The 25,911-nt window shown below is 38.0% G+C and overlaps 1 protein-coding gene across 13 annotated transcripts in view; it reads left to right on the forward strand.

Annotated features, from left to right (window-relative positions):
* Positions 1 to 25,911, forward strand: part of TNS3 (tensin 3) — a 148,736-nt gene that overhangs the window by 51,346 nt on the left and 71,479 nt on the right. For all 13 annotated transcript variants that reach the window (XR_005627495.1, XR_005627494.1, XR_005627493.1 and 10 more), the window contains 3 exons: positions 7,796 to 7,925; positions 8,937 to 9,002; positions 12,354 to 12,458. Coding sequence is in view for 10 of the 13 variants with exons in the window: in XM_039709551.1 (XP_039565485.1) it covers positions 7,796 to 7,925; positions 8,937 to 9,002; positions 12,354 to 12,458 (301 nt within the window). In the remaining 3 variants the exon portion in view is untranslated. The remainder of the gene's footprint in view (positions 1 to 7,795; positions 7,926 to 8,936; positions 9,003 to 12,353; positions 12,459 to 25,911) is intronic.

Raw genomic sequence — 25,911 nt, forward strand, 5'->3', positions numbered from 1 at the left:
CCAGAATACTTGCAACACATTGATGACATCATTCTGTGGGGTTACACAGCAGAGAAAGTTTTTGAGAAAGGCAAGAAGGTAATCTAGGTCCTCCTGAAGGCCAGCTGTGCCATAATGCAGAGTAAGGTCAATGGACCTGCCCAGGAAATTCAAATTTTAGGAGTAAAATGGCAAGATGAGTGTTGTCAAGTTCCAATGGATATAGGCAAATAAAAACAGCAGCTATGTCCCCACCAACCAGCAAGAAGGAAACACAGGCTTTCCTAGCTGATATAGCTTTTTGGAGGATGTATTTTTCAGATTTCAGTTAGATTGTAAGACTTCTCTATCAAGTGAAGAACAATGATTTTAAGAAGAATGATTTTAAGTGTGGTCCTGAACAACAACAAGCTTTTGAACAAATCAAACAAAGAATGCTCATGCAGTAGCCCTTGGACCAGTCAGGACAGGATAAGATGTGAAAAGTGTGCTCTATACCACAGCTGGGGAGAATGGTCTTTCCTGAAGTGTCTGGCAAAAGGTATCTGGGGAGACCTGAGGACAAGCCCTAAGGTTTCAGAGTCAGGAATCCAAGGCCTGCTATACCCCTACTGAAAAAGAGATCCTAGCAGCTTATGAAGGGGTTTGAGCTGTTTCAGAAGTAACTGACATCATAGCACAGCTCCTCGTGGCACCTCAACTGCCAGTGCTGGGTTAGATGTTAAAAGGATATTTCACACATGCCGCTGACGCTTCATGGAGCGTGTCATGCTGATCATATGGTTAGCTTGAATAGGAAACCCGAATTGCCCAGAGATCTTGGAAGTCAGCACAAACTGGCCTGAAGGAAAAAAATTTCGTAGTAACATCAGAGAAGCAGGAAGAGAAGGTGACGTGCTGAGGAGGCCTCACTCCATTATCAGCACCAGAAAATGAAAGCAATATGCTCTCTTTACCAGTTCCTGCTTATTGTCCGTGGAAAGACAATATTGCAGCGATACATTGAAAACAGAAAGCTGCTGTATGGAGTCCTATGTGGCAAGTTGCAGAAGCTATTGAGGGGACAAGGTGGATCAAGTCAGGTCACAGAGCTGAAGGGCATCCAGTTGGCTTTAGGTATCACTGAATGGGAGAAATGGCCAGCACTCTACCTGTACACTGACTTGTAGATGGTGGCAAGTGTTCTCTGGGGGTGTCTGTACCGGTGGAAAAAGATTAATTGGTAGCACAGAGGTAAACCTATCTGGGCTGTTGAATTATATAAAGACATTGCTACCTGGATAGAGAAGTTGGCTGCAAAAGTACCTCATGTAGATGCTGAAGAGTCAGGCTGCCAAAGAACGTTGCAACAACAGGGGGATCAAGCTGCCAAGATTAAAGTGTCTCAGGTGGATCTGGACTGGGAACATAAGGGTGAATTATTTCTGGCTTGGTGGGCCCATGACACCTCAGATTATGAGGGAAAAGATGCAACATACAGATGGGCTTGTGGTTGAGGGGTGGATTTAACCACGGGCTCTATCTCTCAGATTATCCATAACTGTGAAATGTGCTTCAATCAAGCAGGACAAGCAGGTAAAGACCCTGTGGTATGGGGGACAATGGTCAAAATATAAATATGAGGAGGTCTGGCAGATTAATTGCATCACACTCAGGCACACCCACCAAGGCAAGCACTACCTTCTTACAATGGTGGAAGCAACCACTGGAAATGTACCCCGTACCTCACGCCACTGCCAGCAGCACCATCTTGGGCTTTGAAAAGCAAGTCCTGTGGAGACATGCCACCCGAGAAAGAAGTGAGTCGGACAAGGGAACTGATTTCAAAAATTGCTTCATAGACACCTGGACCAGACAGTGTGGTATGGAGTGGATATATCATATTCTTTATCATGCACCAGCCTCTGGGAAAACTGAACAGTACAATGGGCTGTTAAAACCGTATTGAAAACAATGGATGGTGGGACATTCAAACATTGGGATGTAGTGGAGGCCACTGAGAACATGAGAACTCTACCAATTGAGGTGGTCCTGCCCAAACAAAAGCTCCACATCCTGCATAAGGGAATAAAGACCCTTTATGAGGAAGCATGAGGAATCTGTTAGGCAAGACAGTTTGAATTAGTTCTGCTTCAACCAAAGGCAAACACATCCATGAGGTTGTTTCTACTCAGGGACCTGGGTGCACTTGGTGTGTAATGCAGAGGTACAGGGGAAATGTGGTGGCATTTCAAGGGGACTTGATTTTTGGGTGAGAACCGTAATATTAAATTGTATAATGTTGGTTGCTGAATGACACTGCCAGTATATGTCATCACCACCATGAACAGTGAGAATGGACTGCTCCAGATACACCAGACACGAGCTCCTGATGCAGCTTACAACCACTCAACAGCACACCAGCCCTTCTGCCTTAGAAGATACCTAGAAAAGATGGAAGTGATAGTCATAAACTGAATGAATGCAACAGACAACTTGGAGGGATTAGGCCAGTGGCTATGGAAATGATACCTGTGCTTGCGTATGTCTATAGATGGAAGTTGCGGGTTTTGGGCATGATGTAGACGGCCTAGAATAAGGGGTGGATAATATCCTGGTCCACACAGGTTTAATTTTTGCAATAGCCAACACTCTGTTGTTACTATTGTTGCTGTTACTGTTCATTGTCTTATTTCACTGCTGTTTTCAGTAAATTGCTTTTATCTCAGTCTGTCATCTTTAGATTTTGTGCCTCCAATTCTCTTCAGCCTGCTGTTGGGGAGAAGGTGTGGTCGAATGGTGTGTGGTTTAAAGTGTTTCAGTGGGAACATCGAATTGGGGAATACCATTCCTAAACCATAACAGTACTGCCATCTTTTTACAAAGGTTTTGTACCTTCTTAGTGATTTCTCATGGGCAGCTCCTCTCAGCACTGCCTCCTTCTTCTCAGCAGAGCCAACAAACTCCATCTAACTTTTTGACCAGTTAATCTTTTACAACACCTATCCTAAATGGATCCAGCTGTGGCCTGTTAAGGGAAGGCCTGTTCCTAATTCTTGATAATTAGCACAGCTGTAACTCCTTAGGGGTGAGATTACCTTCATCACTATCTCTATTTTCCAACATTCCATCCATCTACAATTCTCCCTTTTCTTTTAATTACAAAGTTGCAGTTTCTGTAGATATATTCAAGTAAATTGACATTATAACATATATGCATATATTACTTAGGACTAACAGTAATATGAATGTTCAGGCAACATATCACAGTAAGAACATATGTTTCTAAGTTCTGATTTAGTTTTGTTTTTTACAATCTAGAACATCAACTTAAGGCTCACAACCAAAAACCCTTGTACTGAGACTTCTAGATCACAGTGAAAGTATATGTATCTAAATTCTAATTCAGTTTTGCTTTTCCACAGTCTAGACTTGATTAATTCTCTGAATTCCCAGAGTACTTATCATCAAAATGTTTAGATCCATGCCTAATTGTGAAGATTAATTCACAAGAATGAGTTAAACTAATGTTGTGTTTACCATCTTTTGCAGGGCTTTTTGCAGAAGATAGTAAACCTAGTACAATCATTTTTTGTGTAATTTCTATTTAACTTTGGAATACATTTGTGCTGACTTTACTTCATTACCCAAACTTACATTACATATCATCAGAAACCCTTACACTTTTACTTTGAAATATTTACCTAAACCTACATTACATATCATTAATCAAACTTACATTACATATAATCAGAAACCTTTATAATTATATCTCTAGAATATTGACAATATCCACAGCTGTACAACTTTATAAGGCAACTCACAAGAATAAGTTAAAGGCTATATATTAAGATAATCAACAGCCACATAACTTCATCAACAGCCATAGAACCTTGAACAACACTGATCCAGCATCTGCCAAGTGTGCTTATGGAATATAAACTTATGCTTATGGAAGATAAACTTTTACACTTATGCCTAATCAAAGATTCATACTTGTAATTCACAAACAAAATGCACATGTTTCATCAGCAAACAAATACACCACACTAAATAATAGAGCTACTGTTTCCCCAGCCCCCACTGCTGCTTTAATAATTCTCTTCTTCCTTCTACAGTTTTTGTTGTATTAGTTGATCACTGAAAGCCTCTCTTGTCCTGCTCTGTTTTCCATTATTTTAAAGTCTTATGAAGTGATTTCCAGGTGGCAGCCAAATCTGCAGGTGCCTTGCCCCCTTTTTGACACTGTATCTCACAGTCTTAACTTCTTTCCATGTATATAAAACAATCTGTTCTGCACTCCATGTGTTATTTCTCATTGTGTCCCCAGTGGCTCACCTGTACCTCAGGTGTCGAAATCTGTCAGGTCCAGAACAAGCAGCTTCCCCTGCTGCTCTCATTGCTACACTGGGCTCCATCTCTGGCTGCACCTCACCCTGCAGCCAGCCCACTCCCAATCACATCAGATTACTGTGGAGGTGGCCACTATGCAATTTTAGAGGGCTCCTCTTACATGTTTTCTATGCAGCTCTGACTCTGCCTCTCACAGCTGCATGTTGCTTTTGTTCCAGTGCTCATGTAGCAGTGACTTGGCAAACCTCACCAACCTACGCTTTTACAATACCCCTCCTTATTGGATCTAGCTGTGGCCTGTTAAGGGAAGGCCTATTCCTAATGCTTGATAATTAGCACAGCTGTAACTCCTTAGAGATGAGATTACCTTCATTACTATCTCTATTTTCCTACATTCTACCCATCCACATAACAGTGTCCTAGGTATCAGATTATTATTTTTTTTATTTTCCCTCTGCATTCAGTTCTCTATATTGTCATTTTGTTCTTTCACTGAAAAAGGGAGAAACAATTTTTAAATATACTATTATAAATTGGCATACTCTGAAAGTTTGAGACAGTTTCAGATTAATGACATTTTGTTAGTTTTTGCAGGACTTTTGGTGCTTAAGGAAATGGAATATATCACAACAGAAATCAGTCTGAGATAAATTCAGTGTCTCTCAAATGAAATTTTAGAATGGAAAAAGAGCATGTAGCTTTTCAGTAATGCATCATTTTAAAAGAGATAATCTTCCTTTATCTCGTGCTATTATTTTAGATAATTCTGAGCAAACCAGTGTCTTTTTCAGCATTTCAATACTTCAATTTAGATTTTTTTTTATTATGACTGAGCAAAATCTTCAGTGGTATTAGACAAAAGTAATGATCTGTAAGATGCTCCACCTCCAGTTCCATGCATTTAAAATGCATGTTTGTTTGTTTTTTAAAAAGTAAATATAATTTATTGTCTTAGATTTAGGGAATTTGTTTGTATCATGTGAATAGCATGTGGTCATACAGAACAGATGAAGCTGTTGAAATGCTGCACTGATATCTGCAAATTCGTATAGGAATTTTCCAGCACATTACAGTGGCTTGCATTAATTCTTGATTATGGCATCAAGAGTTAGTGAAGGCAGAATTGAAAGTTATGCTTAGACTTCATTGAAAGTTTATTATGCATATTGAGCACTAAACTATGTTTTTAGTCTCTGGATATAGAGGTAAAATATTACTGAATGTAAGACAGAACAGATTTTCATTAAAATGACAATTCTCTGTAGGTAAGTTCTTTAGGGCAAAAATTAAGTTAATTTTAACTTAAATTAATTAAAATTTTAAATTATTTAATTTTAAGCTAATCTAGGTTAAATCCAAGGCTGGTACTTTGAATTAGAAAGTAGAAAGAAGAATGAATTCCTTCTTTTATTCAGCATTTTTATAAATGAGTTTATGTAAAAGACAGTACATTTTGAGTAAATCCAACAACTGTGCAAAGCCAAAATGTTAAATTATGGATGAATGTACATAAACTTAAAGATGCTCTTTTCAAGAATTTTTGCTCACATAATGCAATTACATGGAATTTTCACAGTTACTTTCATATCAATTCTACATTTTGGATCAGGTTAATGTGGGAAATAGATTTGTAGAGACCCATGAGGGGTATTTTTAGATTATTAGCTTTAAAGCATCTACATCATAGTGTGGCAAAAAGCTGATAGGCCAAGAAACACTTAGTGTATTGTAATTAAGAAATAGTAGGCTTCTGATTGTGATGGCATGAATCATAACATCTGTATTGTCTCAACCTTCTCAGCAGACTGAAAATGGAATAAAAGTTTTTTAAACGCCTCTCAGTTGCCCCTCTCTAGATTAAAAAAAAAATCCAACAGGCTAGTTCTAATATCTCTCATTAGGGCTCTCTTAATTCTGTTTCTGTCTATTTTTGACTTCTAGGCAAACTTGCCTTTTTCATCCTTTATGATGGTGTTTTTTCTTTACAGAGTTGCTTGGCATGCTGGAGATTGAGCAATTGTTTATTGACTGAAGCAGTCAAGCTGTTACTCATACCTTACCTTTTGGTAATTAAAGTAGTCAGGTCATGCTGATAGTTGTGTTGGACTAAAAGGAAGTAGATCCCTTTAACGGGAGTGTGTACATAATTTACACAATTAGTGCATGTAAAGCACTGTCTAAAAAAAGAAGCAAATACTATTTTGCCTGGTATTGCCAATATACTGTAGGTGATTCTCTTAAAAAACCAACCAACCTCCTCGCTTTCAGATGAAATAGAGATTACATGCATAGAGAATCACCCAGCCCTTATAATGCTTTAGGAATATGTGTGACAAGAAAACATTTCTGGTATATGGGCTGAAATATTTCAGATGTTGTCCTGTGTGCCAGGTATATGGTGAGTGCTGATTAACTTCTGGAATTTAGGATATCATGAGGTTACTATAATGAAGGCTAGAAGGTAACATCTTATGTTAGATTTTTCGAATTCGGTAGTGAGAAGAATTTCATAACTATGTTTTAACCCCAACTTTCAGAAGCATCCTTCATAAGCTCTTACATCTTTGTTTCATTATTTCATTTGAATAACTCTATGCTATTCAATTGTTTGGCATTTTCTATCTAGGATGCTTTTCTTATTCTGACTTTAATAAAAATGATATTTGTTTTCTTTTTAATGCATTTCAGTAATATCTGCTTTATCATAAAATCCTGATATAATCAGGATAGTATAACAAAATTTTCAGTTCTGTGACTAAGGTTGCCTATTATTCCTTATATTCCTATAAGAATGGTGAGTGCCTTTGTATGACAGTAGAGTCAGAGAATTAGTAGGTAAAATATCCATAGGTTTTGTCTAAGGGAAGCTGGTGTTAGAGAATGGGTATGGTGTTTACTTTTAGCTACTGAAAGTCATACTAGATGTTTTGGTAGAGTTCTTGTTCTAGCCAAGGTGTGAAAACTTCAACTTTCAATCAACTTCCTGCAGTAATTTAAAATAAGATCCTATAATTGGAGAAGGTTTTTTACAAGTCCTAAAATAGATATAATCAGCTTGCAGGATTGCTTTGAAAAAGTCCTCATATTCTTCAATTATTTTGAAAAGGGTGTGCTGAAATTCATTGATTTGGTAGGGAAGAAGTCTGTATACAGGTCAGAATTTCAGTATTGTACTGCCAGATATTGTGATTCTGGCTCATAACCTACTGATGGGTGACTGATAATGATGAAAATAGTGATGACTTTTTTACAATAATTTTATTTTTTACATATAAAAAAATTATTTTTTACATATCTAGAAGTATCCTGCCTTGGGCCTGTGTAATCTTAAAGGATTGAATAATACATACCCTGCTTGTTCAAACATCAGAGGTGTCTACAATAAATTGTGTTGTGGCTCTTTAATTAGCAAGTAATATATACACATTTGTTCAGAATTGTAAGAAAATACTGTTTGACGTAAAACGTTGCTCTGTCTTTCTAGATAAAGTGTTATCACAAAAAATACAGGTCAGCTACTCGTGATGTGATTTTTCGCCTTCAGTTTCACACCGGAGCTATACGAGGACATGGCTTGGTGTTTGGCAAAGAAGATTTGGATAATGCCAACAAAGGTACTTGTCTTCTGTGGTTGGTTGGATGTGTATATGTGCAGGCGTGCAAGCATATGCATGTGATGACCTTCTTCAGCACCCGTTTTCAAAATCTGTTTCAGAATCCATTCAAAATCTTCAGAATCTGTTTTCAAAAGGATTCTTCCCCACCCCCCCACCCCCCTTCTTATTTTTGGGGAAAGGGAGACTGCTTTGAGTTAGTTAAATTGTAGTGTGTGATACCAGTAAAACCCTAATGACAGGAAAAGCTCTTCAAGCAAGTTAACTTGTCAGAATAATTCAGATACTCCTACACAGTCCTTATCACCTTCTCCCTCATTTAAATGGTGACTTTCTTTGTCACCATTGAAGGAAGTAAGATGAGCTAAATAATTATCTATTCTGGCTGATGAAAACAGTCATAAAGTCTGATAATGCATTTGTGACATAGTCTGAGTCTTTTAATATGCTTCAGAATATCAAAGAATGGACACAAAGTTTTCAGACACACTTGAAAATGCGTCACACTAGTCCTCATATTTTCCAAATCATATTGTTAGTTTTATTGTGTTTATATGCAGGATTGGAAGTTCCTCAGTCTATGTTACTAGCAAACTAAAATCAAGCATATTTTTCTGCAGCATGCAGCATAAGGATACCAAGAGTTTTGTGGTTGAGTATTGTGGTTTAGTCAGTATGCGGAACAATTTTAATTTTCCTGCGTGTGTTTTCTTTATAAGTCATGTGTGTCTACTGTCTAGAGAGGGGGTTAGGAACTGTACATCTCTTCTGCTTTTGACTGTTCTAGAAAGCAAGCAAAATTCCTGCTGGCATTTGTGTCATCTTTTCTGGAGAATGTGTGGCTGTGGCACAAAGTATACGGCTTTTAAAAGCAGATCACTAAGCTGCAAGTGGGAAGGGAAGAGTGATGAGGGTACATGTATAGACAGCTGTAGAGAATCCTGATTTCTGAGTGCTCTGAAACTGCTCTCCTGGGAAACATCTTGCTGAATTCCTGTCCTTTGTTCTTAGATGACCGTTTCCCTGACTACAGCAAGGTGGAATTAGTGTTTTCAGGAACTCCAGAGAAAATTCAAGGTGAGCATAGAGAACCAAAAATATGCTTAATTTGAAATAAATCATATTGAAATACACATTTTTTAAAAAATAAAATATTTTTTCCTCTTTTCTTCCACTTATCTTCTAAAAATATAAAATTTTACTTTTTCATTAAATTATATTAGTTACTGGTTTAAATTTGGAAAAGTTAATAAAGACTCTGCATTTATATCAGCATAGAAGTCATCAGATTTTGTCTTAAAGCTCTACCAGAACACTTGCTACAACTAGTAGAAAACATTAATGTATCAGTTTAAACATATATAGTAGGTGGTTTGGCTCAGCATAAGTGACAGCAGTGGCCTATCCCGTAACCTTTTTAGGATGTTGTCATAATTGATTATGTTTGTAGTATTAAAGTTTGGACTGTCTTCAGTTTAGCATAAAAAGAGATACAGCTGTATTCTTTTTGGAAATGCTTCTGCTTCAAAGTTGGCTTTTAAGATATTCTGCACACTTCCAAAATTCTGTTTTAATATGTTTAAGATTATGTGATAATTCTTACTTGAAATAAGAATTTAAGATTATGCAGATCATTGCAGCTTAATTATGTTAATGAATATGTTCTTAATAATTTTATGGTGTCACAAAAAGTGTGGATTCTGCCTAAGACTGATTGAAAACCAAATACTCTTAACTGTCTGTCCCATACATATTCCCATTCAGTGTCCTCACTGTCCTGTGAATTGCATCTTTTCCTCCTTTTCTTTTCCACGAGTTTGATAATCTAGAAAATTATGGCCATAGCCACTAAGAAGTTGGATTCTGTCCAACTGAGCACAAAAATCTCACTTAGCCTGTTTGAAAGCCATAAAAGAAAACCAGTTTTATAAATTAATTTGTCTAGCTTGTTCTAAGCATTTCTGGACAGTAAATGTTTGAAGACAGGCCAGTTAACATGTCTAAAAAAGGACCAAATTTTTTTTCAAGTTTCCCTTCCTTAGATGACACATGAGAGGTGTGGATTTTTTAGTAGGCTTCAAGCTGTTGAAAAGTAAGGTTCTAAGTAAGTGGATATTTGTATTCAGTTGCTGTCTGAGGAATTAACTAGCTAGGAAGAGCAGCTCACCTTTGTTACTAAACAAGTTATATTTTTTTAAGAAGAAGTCTATTTAGCGATCTGGGAAGACATTGAAAAATTCTTTAACTTTAGCACAATGGTATATGATCCTTCTATTATGGTTAATGCTTAGTTTTGCACCATACAGTGCTTAATACAAATACCACAGATAAATATGACCTTGTGTTAATTCTCTACATCTGTGACTGACAAGTCTTGTGCCAGCTAATGCTTCCTTATTTACTTACATTAATGATTAATATGTACTAGTAAAAATCTTAGTTTTGAGAATAAGGATCATCTATCAGAACAAAGAATGATAAGAGAAGGACATTATGACATCACCACATGTTTGAAATACTCTCAAAAAAAAATTTATCAGAAAATCTGGAACCACATCCAAATAAGTCCACAGAAATAATTAGCATATATGCATGTGTTCAGGAAATGTGATGAGTATGTATTTGTTTCAGGAATATAACCTGGTCTGTTAGGTTACTGGGAGTACCTGCTTTGAGGAGAAATCCCCATGCAGCCAACGTTACTGGTAATGTTGGCTTTCTAACCTATGAATGGTTATAGAGTTTGGTTGGAGAGTTTATTTCCCAGTTTTTGATGACACCTTGAAATACTTACTTACAATTTCTGCAAAATGAGTTTTCCACATCTGAAAATATTATAGACTTATAGAATAACTACAGGATATCTCTAGTCCATCCCCCTGCTGAAACAAGGCTCATTTGTGAAATCAGACCAGTTTCCCTAGAGCTTTGTCCAGTGAAATAATGAAAAACTTCAAGGACTGAGACATCACTGCCTCAGTGGGTGGGCTGTTTAAATGTCCTCACAGTGGAATTATTTTTTTCTTATATTGACTCTAAATTTATCTAAATTCAAATTATTCAAATAATTTTCAAATATTCTTTTCCTTCTGCCTTGCTCCAAACTGGCTGTCTCCTCTACAGCCTTCGGGAGGCTGCTGTCAGCTCCTTGTCAAGACCATCTCATCTCCAGACTGAAGCCCTGACCCCTTAGGCTTTCCTCACAGGGAAAGTCTTTCAGTCCTGAGCATCCTTGTCATGCTCTCCTGAATTTGCTTCAGTTTATTAATATAATTTTTGTATTCTGTAGCTTGAAGCTGGACACAGTGTTCTAACATAACTGACTGTGATATTTTTAAGAAGGAATGCAGTTGCCAAGAATATAAGATCCCTGAATATTTAATAATAAAGTTTATAAATCTGCCTTGTGGCAAATGTCATCACAGAAATGCTCTATAGATGGCTTTTTCCAGGCTGTACATAAAGGTACAGGACCATAGCATTCTTGTCCTAATTGTAACTATTTTTGTTTTAAATGTCACAGTATGTGCATAATACTGTTGCTTTAGAAAAATTTACAGTAGGACTTGCTTTGTAAACACAAAGCAAGTGTGTTTACAAAGCCAAAGGTTTGCTAACTGAGGATTTCTTTGTTCCCTAATCTAGACAGAAAAGAAAAGACTGTCTGTTTGATTTGTATCAGTATCAAAGCCAGGTTCAAGGTCATGAATTCTTGATGCCTGTGCTTTGCTTTTGAATCACTGGATTATGCCTAAATTCCTCACTGTATCCATGTAAAACCTGAACATTATTTAATGCCTTGTTAAGGGCACAAAAACATGAGTTACTGCTGAAAATTCCAGGTACATTCAGCAGAGCATACTTAAATGCAGCAAAACACGTTGAAAGCCAGCTGTCTAGTCTCAGATTCTGCAGAGCTACCACCTTGGGGGAACTGGAAGGGACATGAAGTCACAGTTTTCAGCTCTTCCTGTTCATCCTTAGTGATAAATTGCTCTGGTATCAGAATGATAATCTATATGAATCAGAATGAAATCTGTAACAGAGTCTAATTTTATCGTTCCTTTAGAACCATATCTTTATAGATACTCATGGACTCATTCTCAGAAGCTCTTTATCATGTCTGACCCTCTAGGGCTGGATGGACCGTCTTTGTTAGTTGTGTTTAGGGACTGATCCAAGTTATCAGCCTACATCATAATCAAAAAGCTCAAGATAAAATTCTCTGAATGATAAATTAACCTTTTTTCTTTTTTTTAAACTGTTTTATTAACCTTTCTTCCCCTTTTGCTCCTTCTTACATTTCAGAATAGGGTGTTGCCATTCAGAAAGCAAATGTTTGTCAGAAGGCTATATACATACATCTGTGTGTGTATATAATTACATATGTGACTGATAATTTTTGGTTTGAAACACGTCTCATTTTAGGATGTGAACACCTTCAGAATGATCATGGAGTAATAGTTGATTACAATACATCAGACCCACTAATACACTGGGATTCCTATGAAAATATGAGCCCTGATGGGGAAGGTGAGTAATTTTGTCACATTAGACCAAGGCAAAACCTTTTGCAACAGTTCCAGAGTGTTCAACAGAAGAAAGGAGACCTCATTTGCTTGAAGCTAATGCCATTTTACTGATGTGTAAAGTAGTTTTCTACCCTTCCCTATTTCACATCAGTGGTTCTAATTTAGGAAAGAAAGCTGTAGTAGTTAAGTGAGATCCCTGTCAATACACAGAATGAACTGAGACACAACTGATTTATAGAAATTACTTGTAAATTTGCCCAGAGACTTCTCTTTGTTCAAAAGCTTCTAGTTGGAATTCTAATATTGAATTTTAAGAACAAAATTATATGGTGACTTTGTAGCTTTTGGTTACTATGTTATCTGGAGTGTTTCAGAACATGCACCAGGCTGTTAATAAACAAACAGTAAAGGACGTGCCTATTTTCATATCTTCCTTTGTAAATGCACTTGTTTACAGATTTTTTTTCTGTATCAGATGACATGTACAAAACATGAAAACGTCCAGTACTGCCTTCAGATTCTGACTGCAGTGTGAATGCTCTCCTGAGGTTTTGCTTGAGTGAATGCTGTGCTTTTAATGGATGTAGTTTTCATGTAAGGACTCAGAATGTTACACTTGTGGCTGCACACATCAGTGCACATGCAGTCCTGACTTCTTACTGACTACTTCCTGACTTATTTTTTTTAACACCTTGCCTGTTAGCAAATGAGAGACACATGAAGCTAGGATACTTAAGTAGCTGCTCTCTAGGTTCAGTTTCAATTGATTTTTTTAGTTTGGATTCAGCATTGACCATCTAATGACCACATCAGTGAGGGCAGAAGTTTACTGGGAGCTTGACCTTCTTCCTGTGCCTCACTCTTGTAATAAGAGTATTTCCTAATGCACAGCAGACATCAATCTGCAGAAAACTGGAGGAATAGAGAGAGTGGAAAGAGAACAGTCATTGCACATGGCAGGTAGACTACTCCACGGGGAGTCATCAGAGTTGGATGAGACTGCGCAGTGTTTTTTAGAAATAACGTCAGAGAGACTGAATCTTAACTGGAGGTGATGTTATAATTCCTACCCATGATGTTTCAATATCATTTATAATTCCTTTCCCTTCCTCCCTCTGCCATTCTTTCCCCCTTCTTTGCATATACCTAGCCCTCAACAAGCAATGCATTGATGTCAAATATTTTTTAATTGCTGAGATTGATTGGTTAGATGGATTTGACCTTCCCATCCTCATGCATTGCATTGTAGGTAACTACAACAGTACAGCAAGTTGAAAGCAGAGATAAACATGCAGGTGGCATTCCGTTGGAAGATACAGAACTGTAGGCTGCCCATATCTTCGATAAGAGTTGGTCAGACCCCATTTACAAGTATAACTAGCTTGCTTGCCTGCTGTTCAGAAGTCATATATGCTATTTAATATATTTTTATATCTAATTTGTGTGCAGGGTACTTTTTAAATTACCTGAGATAGAACAGAAATATGATATGATAGCTTAGATAGTAAGAATTTCATTGTACATCTGCAAAAAAAAAACGCCTTAAGTTTAAGATAGAAAATATACCACAAGATGAGAGTATATAGTTATTCTTTTCTCAAGTAAATATTTATGAGGCAGACTGTTACAGACTGTTACCTTATTATATTCAATAGGAGAATTGCAGGCAGAGCAATGTTTCTGCATAGGCTGGGCAAAAGATCACAAGGAACACATACACAGGCAATAGCTGTATTTTTCTCTTAAGGATGGGGTCTTAACACAAGTTTGAGCTTAGTCTGCTGCTTAAGGTAAATATAGTGCAGTTAGATCATCTTCTGTGTAAGAGTTATAAACAGCAGGACAAGCTTCTCTTTAGGGTTTGTGCAGATGTTTAGTATCATGCTTGTGCATTAAAAATGTGTATTGCATCCCAGTTTTCACTAAGGTGAGAGACGACTAAGATGAGATGCTGATTTCACATCCAGAATGGGATCAAAGTCAAAAACCTTAGAGTATGAGGCCTTTAGCTGTAATCCTGAAGTCTGAGAGAGAATCTCTTCTGTACTTTAGAAAATATAAAGGTGCAATACATCGTACATTTTGAATGTGCATAACTGCATAAGTGGTGATATGTTTAAGGTGCAGGGAAGTGTCATATAGAGCACCTTTTTCAGTTCTACTGTACATTAAGTTAAACCCATAGCCTTACGTAGGAGCTCGTCTTCATGGTTTTACTTGTACCTGTTTTCCCACAGGAATTTCAGTAGGAATAGTATGAGATGTTAGTGTGACAGATGATTCTTATATAACAGTTATACACCTTTTTGTTAATTTCAAAAAATGTGGGCCCATGAAATTTCTTACCAAGGTGGTCAGGAAGGCTACAGCATAGCCTTCTGAATTGTTTTGTAGGTATATGTGTGTGGAATGTATATTTCCAAGTTGCTGTGTTCCAATAGAAATGAGAAGTGAATAAGAGAGTAGTATCTCTTTTGAAATGGTACAACTATTTGGCTTTATTACCAAAATAGCAAAAGATGGGAAGACATGATAAAAGAAAAATATACCCAAAGGCTCTTGATTTACTGGCATGATACAGTATTATGGACATAAGCAACTGCCTTTTAAATGATCTTGAATCCTTTGCTAATAAGATTGTGTACATAGGTGTTGAATAACCAGGCTATGTTCAGTTTATTATCTGAATTTAGTTCCTTGTCCTTCATTCTTAATATTCTGACAATTGGAAAGCGATAAATTATTTGCATTTCTTCTTATAAATACTTTCTTTTCAGATCCCTTGGGAAGTGATCCTCCATAATAGATGAAAAATTATATTTAGGTCCTAATTTTCAATTTATATCAGATTTCCTCCTCCTTGAGCAGTACATTAGCACAGAGACTTCTGTTACACTGATTTAAAAGTATGCAATTAAATGTAGTATTTGGAACCAGAAGAATCGGGTCTTCCCACTGCCATGTAGAAGTCTGACATAGCTGCCATTGCTTTTCCTGTGGTTTTGAAGTCAGGAAGAACTTTTATGATAGACAGGAACAGAAATTACTTTTGATCTTTCTGAGCACTCTTATTTTTTCCTTTAAAGTGTCACTTACCATATAATAAATGTGTATGGATTTAAAAAAGGTTGTTCATTTGCTGCAAAATAGCAAGATATCTGTAGCCACACGTGTAGTATCTTCCAAAATCTCTCTCAGATATGAAATGACAAATAGTATTGAAAAAAGTTCCCCCCACCCCAAACCAGAGGGATTGAGGTAAATGGTAAAGGTTTGATTTGTCTTTTGTTGAGGAGTTTATTTTTAGTTCTCAGTGATAATTGCCTATTACTATTGGACTATTACTTGGAATAGTGCATGAGAGATAATGTTCTTAAACACTTCCCTCCTGCTAAAATATGCAAGTCTCTTTTGAATAGGAACCATCCATTTATATGAAACCTGACAGTGGATCCTGGTAAAAGCTTGGGTTCTGAAGTGTTCTGAAAATTAAATCAGATTTTAAGAAGACATTAAGATAAAAAAAATATTAAAATAATATATATTGCTAAAGAACATGAACTCATTTTAATAGAAAAGGTGAATTATTGGAAGAACAGATGAATGCTATTCTCCCTTTTGCACTGTCTGACTGCTTCATCTCTAGTCTATTCTAAGTATCCTGATAGCACGCTAAAATTACTCTTGAAAGAAAATGCCATTTGTGTGTGTGGCATTCAGTTGCCTGAGATACAGGATTTTAATATTTTTTTTAATAAAAAAAACTGGTAAACACAAAGTTCATTGTTGGCCAAAATAGTATTTGTTTTGGTTCAACTGAATTCAGTGGCTTGGCAACAGAAATGCACATGGTTCTTGTTCAGTGTTCCATTTTAAGACGTTTCACTTATTTTAACTGCTAAATCCCTCTGCACTCTCTTGTCTTCCAACTCTACAGTCTGTGGAAAAAGAAGCACATGGGCATGTTAGAATTTCTTAAAATTACAAATTAAGGACCTTGGTTTAGTCTTTAGAAATTTAAATATCTGCTTTATTTCTCAACAAAACCTTGCTGCTTTTTTTTTTCCCCAGCAAACTACCTTTGCTTGCTCAGTGGTGCTTCGACAATTAGAACAGAAACAGCTTTGGCATAAAAATTATGTTTTTAATCCAAATTGGGTAGGGCTCAGTGAATCCAAATCGCTATGTGTCAGGAATGTTGCTTTCCAAATTTTCTAGTCTTTTGTAACTGTAATCAACAACAATCAGTCAAAATTTGCCAAGTATTTATAAACTGGTTTGCTCCTGCTTTTTTTCTTCTCATAAAGGAAAGTATCTGAAAAGTGTCTCCATGTATGCAATAAATGTTTCCATGAAGGCAATAAATAACCAACATTCTGGTATGCACCCATGTCATGTGATGAGACAGGATGTTTGACTTCTACTGAGATTTTTTTTGTGCTCTTCAACACAAAGTAAATAGCTATTCAGTAGGGAGGTGCCCTCTTATGTTTAAACACTTGTTTTTCCCAGAGGGCCCCTTCAATATTGCAAAACTCAAAAGTTGAGGCAAAACTGTTTGGTTTTGGCACATTAACAGGAATGCAGAGACTACCAAAGAAAATGGCAGCTTTGATGCCATTTCTGGTGAGTGAAGCTGAAGAACAAATTCCTAGTGAATAAACGTGTCATGGTTTGAGGCTGGTACAATGCCAGTGCCCCCATGAAAATACACTTTCCCTAGTGGCTCCTGTGAGATGTGATCAGGAACAGAGCAAAGCAGGCTCCAACTTAAGAATAAGGGAAACAAACTTTATTAACTACAACATCTAAAAGGAACAGACACAAAACTAAGAATGAAAGCCCTCCAAATACGTCTCCTCCTCCCCTTTTTCTCCACAGCATGAAATAACACCATAGATTTCCAGACCGTTACCATCTCTCAGATAATCCATCATCACCCCTCAAATAATCAACTCTCAAGTCCATCAGGGAGAGAAAGGAGTCTCCCCTTGCACCATAGCCTTCCCCCAGAAACACAATTGAAACCTCTTGTGTTTCCATGTCATTCATGGCACTGCACGGAGGACATCTGCCCTTGTGACTTCTTCCCTCCATGTCCAGTGCTCTCACCGCTGCACATGGACCAAGACTGCTTTTAGGGTTCTCCTGTTAAGGATGCCCCACCCAATTCCAAAAGCAGCAGTCTCTCAACTTCGGGACACCAGTCCCCCCCAAATTTCACCGCCTGGGGCCGAGGTGCCTCATGAACAGAGATCTTCCTCTCCACTGAAGACAGAGGGCATCCCACCCCCTCCTCAGCCATCTCTGTTCTCGCCACTGCTTCACCAGTCTCTTTGGCTTCAAGGCATTGCCTCCCCCTAAATGCAGTCTATGTGTCACAGGAAAAACATGGGTTTGTCCATGGCCATACATGAAAAAAGTCCAGCCCAAGGCCACTCCATCATCTCCTCCCACCTAGGATTCTTCTCACCTCTTCTAACATCTCTCACTTGTACTCACTTTCATCACACTTGCCCACTGCTTCATCTCTCTCTCCTCATTCAGATTCAGGCGGATCAGTATTTGTAAGGTTTCCATTATTCTAGAAAGGGGTTAAAATCTTCGCCTCTGTCTGCCCAGAACTCACACTGCTGCTGGGCACTTCTTTCCTGCCACATCCCCCACTCCTCCTTCTGGCTGGCTGTGCTGCCAGTGCATGATATCGAATTTCAAGACAGCACGGGCACTGGCTCTCTCTCTCTCTCTCCCGGGGGGTAGGGGGTCCCCCGATGCTTCTCAGGGCTCCTCCACCCTTCTATCTTGCAAGGCCTTCACCCCCCTCCTCTGCCCGAGCCTCCCTCACCCAGCCGCATGGCTTCCCTTCCCCCACACAGCCCTGGCTGGGTAGGGGAGCTCTGACCTCCTTCACAGACTGGGACCAAGAGAGAATTCTCCTGGGAGTTCTTGCTTTTAACCTTCTGTGTTCTCAGAGGTGGTCCATACCTTCAGTGGCCAAACCAGGTGCCAATATTCAAATCCAAGCACTGATTGGTTTGACCACAACCTCCCAAAAAACTCACTTCTTTCTTAACCTATTACAAAACGTTATTTTCAGTATTTAGTCACCAGTTGGATGCAGTATTTTTTGAGACAAAGAGAAATTTGGTAGAAGGTAGGGATAAAAATGTGTCCTCTTACAATTCCCCTCTATTTGACAGTAAAAATAGAGAAGCCTATAGAAGATAGACAAATTTACACTATAACATGCTGCTGGCTTGAAACAATATCTGAAACATTGTGGAGTGTGCTTTTAATTGATTTTTCTTTGAGAAAACTTAATTCCTCTATTTCTTGAAGTTTTGTATGTTCTTTTCTTTAACAGATATAATTTAAATTAGTTTGTCTACTTAATTAAGCTGACAAAGAGAGAGAAATTAATATAAGATGGTTTCTTTAGTATGTTAGAAACATTGAATGCAAACACAGGTTTACAAGGTTTCATTTCTAAGTGTGCAGCAATAGGCAATGCTCTTTTGCCTTCCTCATTAATACAGCATTAATTTTAACAGTACTGTGGCTTAAATTTTTTGTTACCTCAATATGTGCGGGAATAAATATAATTTCACACAGATGCTTTCAAGTTTGTGCCTGATAAACTAAGATTGGTCTGGAATGTATTTTCTCTGGACTTATGGTTTGGGGATTTGGGATTTTTGGTTGTGTTTGATTTTGTTGGGTTTTTGTTTTGATTACCAAAAAGAAAATTATTATAGTATTTTGCATAGGTCAGATAGGAGCCAACAGTTAAGTGCAGCCAGAGGCCAGACTTTCAAAGGATGTACTCATTCAAAGTTACTTTCTTTTCTCTTTTAGGAATATATCATAAGATACACTGAACACGTCATTGAAAGTCTAGAGTGTTCACTTAAGTGCTGAGCTGAGGACCAGAACTTCACCTGTCCAGTTGAAAAATATTTTTTTCTTTTTACCCATATTGATAAAATAGTGTTTGAAGTGAGAAATTATGTGTATTTTAATTCGTGCCCTGAGACAGTGATTTTCTTAGGTACTATTTGCCAGTTCTGCTTAGTTTAAACCTAGCTTGGATAAAAGGAGGATCTCCCCAAAATGCTAAGGGCCAAAGACGAAGTTATACCTTACCTGAATATTGAAATTCTTATGTTTGAATACAAGAAGATATGAGAACCACGGTTCCCGAAGCCCGTGGATTTTTTTCTGTGAGCCTCCTGCCTCTCACTACCTGTACTTCCATTTCTGGGAACACTTGCCTCCACACCCCTTGATATCAATGTGTTTATCTAAAGCACAGATTGCACTCGTCTAATACTTCCAAGCTACTGCATAGCTAATTTTTTGCTTTCAAAAGAAAAAATGCATTTTAATGTCCTCCAATTTATTTCTGTCCTGTCTCAGTAGTAGGCAATGTTGTTATCCCAAGGATTTATTCACTAGCCTTTGTCAAAAGCTTTCATTACACTTCTAAACCCAAAGACCATAGGGTGAAATTTGAGTGTTTTAACACATGTTAACGTAGTTTATGCGACATTTAAATGTTCTCTGCAGTTCTACTTTTGTAAGACTGTGCAAAATACCTCTCTCTTCAGCACAGCAGATTCAGATAGTAGAAGCTAGGAGGAAGATAACATATGTGACTGTGACTATGTGGCGGTTTCGGTTCAAAAACTGAGCAGAAACAATGATTAAGTGTAGTGCTTTTGGTCTGCCAATCTGAGTTTCCCGGCCAATGCACCAATTAATGTAGTGAGTCTAGTGCTGGCCAAATCACCGGAGCACCCACTAGGCTCAAAAGGGTATACTTTAAAGCATATAAAGAAAACTTTATTAACAGAAGTGAAAGAAAAAAATAGTAAGAAATATAATAAGAAAATCAGAATAAATCTTCTGTTCAGAACACTTCTCTTCCTCTTCACACCCTCTTTTCTCTCGCACTGACAATGTAGAGACAAAACCTGGGATTTGAAGTCAGTTTACAACCTCTAAAATAGTCTTTTTTCAGTTCTCTTAGGAAGAGGAGTCTGTCTTACCATGCTATGGAGACTTCTCCACAAGAAACAGTTCTCTCGTGGCATTAATGTCACAGTAAATCAGCAAGGGCCCACAAATCCGCAATCGTGAAGTCCCTCCCATGTTTTGGAAGTTTTTTCTCATAACTACCACCATGGGTAATTTCAGCTTATTGGGGTACTATTTTAAGGATGAGCTGTTTTAGTATAGAAACACAAGTTCTCGTCCTTTATCTCTGGGAACAGAGGTTTTCCTCTTTCATCCCTGAGCAAAGTTTCTCATCTCTCTCATCTCTCTCTGTTCAAGCTTCTCTTTGGATTACAGCTACTGCAACATCTGCTTATTTCAACACTGGTGCTTCTGCTCACGGCTCTAGTTAGAACACTACAGCCTCCCGATGCATTCCATGAATTACAGGGAACAAACAAAGTCTGATATATCAATTATATCTTCACCATAGCCTTAACGGAGAATTTCAGCCCAAAACTAAGGCATCTCCTCTCATCTAGAATTTGACTCCGTCTTCACTGACCTCAGTGTCCCATGTTGTTTTCTTTACATGTCTTCACCCTTTCCTTTTCCTTATTTGGGAGAGAATTGGTGTTTGTAGGTTTGTTTGTTCTCAAGCTTTATAAATTGAAACAGTTTTTATAGAGTTCTGCAGCATTGAAAGGTTAATCTCGTCCAGGCCCCAGATTCAAGGAAGTGCAGTGTCTCTCGCTGCTGATCCCCGCTGGCACCACGCAAGCCATGCTGGCTAATGGTGCCACCCTATGACTTTCTTTCAAGTGGTGCACCAGAAAAACTGCTGCCACTGCTTTTGTCCTTCTGTCCACAGCACAGCTGGCTAAAAGCAGCTAAGCAAACAAAGTTTATTGCGAGCCATGTCGAGACAGCTGCAGCCACATGGCACTGCCCCAGTCGTGCTGATTTCAGCTGTGTAGTCCCAGCCACATGGCTGCTCCTGGCCTTGAGGCTGCCCACTCGCCGGCCGTGGGGCCACTCCCGGTGCTGGTCCTGGCCATTTGGCTGCTCCCAGTGTTGGGATGGCCCCTGGTGGCATGGACTGACGGGCTCTGCTGGGAGGGAGCCTGGTCCCACCGGGAAGGGGCCCCAGCCATCCCATTGGGATGGGGTCCGGCAGGCTTCCCGGGAAGGGGCCAGCCTGGCCAGTTACCTGTTCAAAAGCTGGAAGCAATAGAACTTTACCTTTTACCTTTACAATAGGCTTTGTTTGTTTCCCAATGTGTTTTTCCACAGAGGAGTGTTCAACTCTTTTAAGTGGTTTAACCTGGTGTCAATCTTCAAAACTAGCCTGCTGATTGATTCTGCCAGGTCTCCACAGAGAACAAAGCCTGCAGCCTGTGGACTCCCTCCCCAACTAAAACCCAAACAATCTGTTAAACCACAACAGACTAGCATTAACTTAGGGGTCATGTAACACTGCTTTTTCAACCAAGTCTATATTTGTCCAGCTTATATGGTTTTTTAGTAGGTTTGTATTTATCTTTTAGCATGTGCCTATTTCTTAGTCATGTCAGCTTCAGTCTATGTTTGTTAATGTTAATTTAAACACTAATGTCCAAATCAATATGTTATAAATGAAAAATGAAAAATAGCAAATTTTAATAAAAAAATTAAAATTAAATTTATTTTGCGATCGTAATACAGTTCCGACAGCCACCAATCAATCGGACAGCATACCACCCCCGGGAGGTGAGCTGGGTGGGCATGGGTTTGGCCTCACTAGCACGAAATCCTCCTCGTCCACACTGGCTGCTCTGAGGCAGCGGTTCATATATGATTTATTTTGCCCACGGCAGAGTCCCTTTGTTTTTTTCTGGGTTCTTCATATTCAAGTTGGTTTCTTTCTTTGGTCCGGGCTGCTGCACAAAGCCTTGGTCCGGGAATTGAATAATACGCTTCCCCGATTCCTGGGATCTGGCATTCAGATGGAAGGTGTTGATGGCTCTGGTTATCTTAGATAGGTATCTTGTCTGGGCCATCATCTCTTGGGCTCACTGGGCGCATGCTTTCGTGAATGTCCATCTTCTGTGCAGCCGAGGTTTCTTTTGCATGTAAATGTTTTGGTGCCTCTCTGCCCATCTGCTGCAGTTTTCCCATCTCAGGGAAGAATTTCTCCCTCCCCCTGTGTACCAGCCGTTTATTTGACACATATATATTTTATATATCTTTTATTTCCACGAATTACTAACCATATTTCTAACAAATATCTCTTCCCATGTACAGATACAACAGGAGAAGCCTCCTCACCCAATCTTACAACCTGTTTAATGGACCATGTTGAATAAAAAGTTGCAAGAGGTGATGCCTTAAGATTTTAGCCTTTCTATTTTTCAAATTCTGTACTGCATTAGTGCATAACTCTAAATGCCATATAAAGTGTTAGCTACTGTCTACATATTTTGGTCAGACAAAACAATTCCTCTAGGCCTGAAACTCAAGGACACCCTACAGCCTCAGGCCCAAAAAAGTATAAAGAAAAGTGAATTGACAGGGAGCAAACTGGGGGAATATGACTTCATTACCTGAAGCTGTAATTGGAGGATTAACCCCTGATGTGTAAATAGACCAAACTTATATCTGTCTGAAAAACTCATGATGATAGTTCATTTTGGGTGTAGCCCTTTGGGGAGGCTTTGTCTGCCCCTTCATTAAATATATCCACTTTTATTCTTTGAACTTTGTCTGGCCTCTGTTTCTAGGTAAGCTTCAAAAAGGCATCAGAGGCAAGCCTCTGCAACAGGCGTTTTCCTTCCCTGCACCTGCTTCCTGAACAACTCTTCCTCCTTCTTTTGAAGGCAATAGGACATCCCTTAGCTTCATTAGACAAGGAAAAAAAACCTTCTTGATGTTATAGGTATTGGATATATTTTAACACTGTACTTGCTTGAGAATAAAATTAGCATGGCATCATCAGAGATTAAAAGTGTAAGGAAGAAACAATCCAAAATGCCTTAGTACAAATGAGGATTTGATTCTTTCATAAGACCAGAAGGAGGAACAATTAAATCCCCACTCTGTGTCCACACCAAAGTATGCATACACTGAACTACTTTATGCATCATATATATGTGAGTGTTTACTCTAGTAAACAAAGGAATTGTGAATAGATGGCATTATCAGTCATTATGCCATTTGTACATGATATAAGAGGTCATAGAATCATTGCATGTGCATGAATGAACTTGAATTAAGACACCAAATTTGATATGAATGTCAAATGACAAATCTCTGGGAAGACTTACAGAACAAGAGAGAGGTCTTTTTAGGCCACTATGAAGCAATAGCAATCCTCTTTTCTGGTGAATCCTGAAGTAATCATATTGTCTTGATTGGGAGTAATTTCTGCTCTTTCACTGGTCTTTTAACATTATGTACATTTCCTTTTTTGGCTAGACTTCTTTCCAGTGACTTTCTTGGTCCTGCTTGGTGGTTTCAGCTGGCTACTGCAACACTCCTTTTATAAGATAATAATGTTGTGGTGTTCACACTTTCCTCCCCCTTGGCAAGCATGTTCTGTTGATTATAAAGGCCTGAAGAGTTAAAGCTTGTTCAAAATGTGTTCTTTTGTTATTAAGGTGCTTTGGTCAGGAAGGCTTGATTCAATGACAAGTGTTGTTTTTTGAAGGAGGGCTCTTTCAGCAAATAGTCCAAATAAATTTCATGCTGAAATTTATTTGGACTATTCTGTAACTGTAAATTTTTTTCAGTGTCTGGGACGCTGGTTAATTAAACAATATGTGTTAACTTTTTGCCATTGAGTACTTACTGAAGAACTGAGGACTTTTCCTGGAAAATTTTCTGCAGGAAGCATCTTCTACAAATACGTAGAGAGGTTTTTTATTTCCTTGCATGTATTTCCAAGATGGAGTTAGTAAATGAACAACTATCTCAAATATGTGCTGGTGGGTTTTTTTCCTTGACTTTGGAAAACACCATAATAAAAGACTAACCCTCCTGAGTCCCAGTTTTAGATTTTAATGTTTGAATTTTGAAGAGGTTCCTGTTATATTCAATAGTCTGTACAGAGTGAAGCTTAATACTCTGTAGGTGTTTTTTTTTAGCACTAAAGACCACAGACACTTCTGATAGTAAATTGTGGTTAAATAAATTCCTCCAAACCAGGAGATTATATATATTTTTTTTAATTATCGAAGAATTTTAGCTGTACAATGTGACAGTCATATTTTCTGGAAAAATCCCTTTGCCCAGGATTCTTCTGGGAAGCTGAGAAGCCTCAGAGAAAAAGGATAACAATATTATCTCATTTGCTTCTCCTGTGTTTTGCTGCTTTGGAATGTGGTTGGAGATTGTTTATCCAACAGGTGATTGTTTCATTGGTTTCATGTGAATTGTTTTGACTTAATGACCAATCACAGTCAAGTTGAGTCAGGACTCTGGAAGGAGTAATGAGTTTTTCATTAGTATCTTTTAGCTTTCTGTAAGTATCCTTTCTGTATTCTTTAGTATAGTTCTAGAATAGTATTCTTTAATATAATATAGTACCATGACATAATAAATTAGCCTTCTGAGAACATGGAGTCGGATGCATCATTCCTTCCTTCCCTCCGGGAACCCTGCAAATACAGGAGTACAAATAACATTAACAGCCTTTAGTGTAGTTAGGTCTAGTGTTTTGCTTGTTTTTTAATGGTAAGGGAAGCCTTACTAGACATAGTACAATTTGTTATCCATGCATTGATCCGAGAAAGCTGCCCTGGACACGTCTATCCCTGCTCCAGCAGTTTCACTTAAGTGTTAAATATTTATCTGTGATTCCTTTTGTTTAAGGCTTAAATTCTTTGCAAAGATTTTCCTGGACATCAGAAAGCTTTGGATCAGACTGCTAAGCAAGAGAAAAGTGAGAGATGGGGTAGACTGCGGGTCTACCTTCATATTTATCATACCTACTCTAGATTCTGCATTCAAACATGGGCAGAATCCAAATGTTGAAGAAGAGCACTAGTTCAAACACCTTCCAGAGCAGTGAACTCTCTCTCTAGGGGTATGGGCTAGATACTGTTTTTCTCTAGCTTATTTGAAGCTTCAAGAATGTTGCCTAAACTGTTATCCATTTAAAAAACTTGCTAAACTTCTGAAGCTCATCTAAAGTTTTCTGTGTCAGTATATTCCCTGTGTTTCTTTCAGTAAATGTGCATAAAATATTCTTTATATGAAGAACTTTTGTTCTTAAATCATTTAGGTATAGTATAAGTTTTCCACCAAATCTATAATTTGTTATGTTAGTATATGGTTATGTTGAGCATATGTGTAGACCATCTTAAAACTTTTTTTTACAAGAGATAAATACTATAATTATTATCATAAAATGTCACCGTTGAGTCAGAGATGACATGTAGTCAGATCAGAAGGCAAAGTGGCAAAAAACCTAATTTATTTCA

This window comes from Passer montanus, unplaced genomic scaffold, assembly GCF_014805655.1.
Source record: "Passer montanus isolate IOZ18808 unplaced genomic scaffold, ASM1480565v1 scaffold214, whole genome shotgun sequence".
NCBI classification, from domain to species: Eukaryota; Metazoa; Chordata; class Aves; order Passeriformes; family Passeridae; genus Passer; species Passer montanus.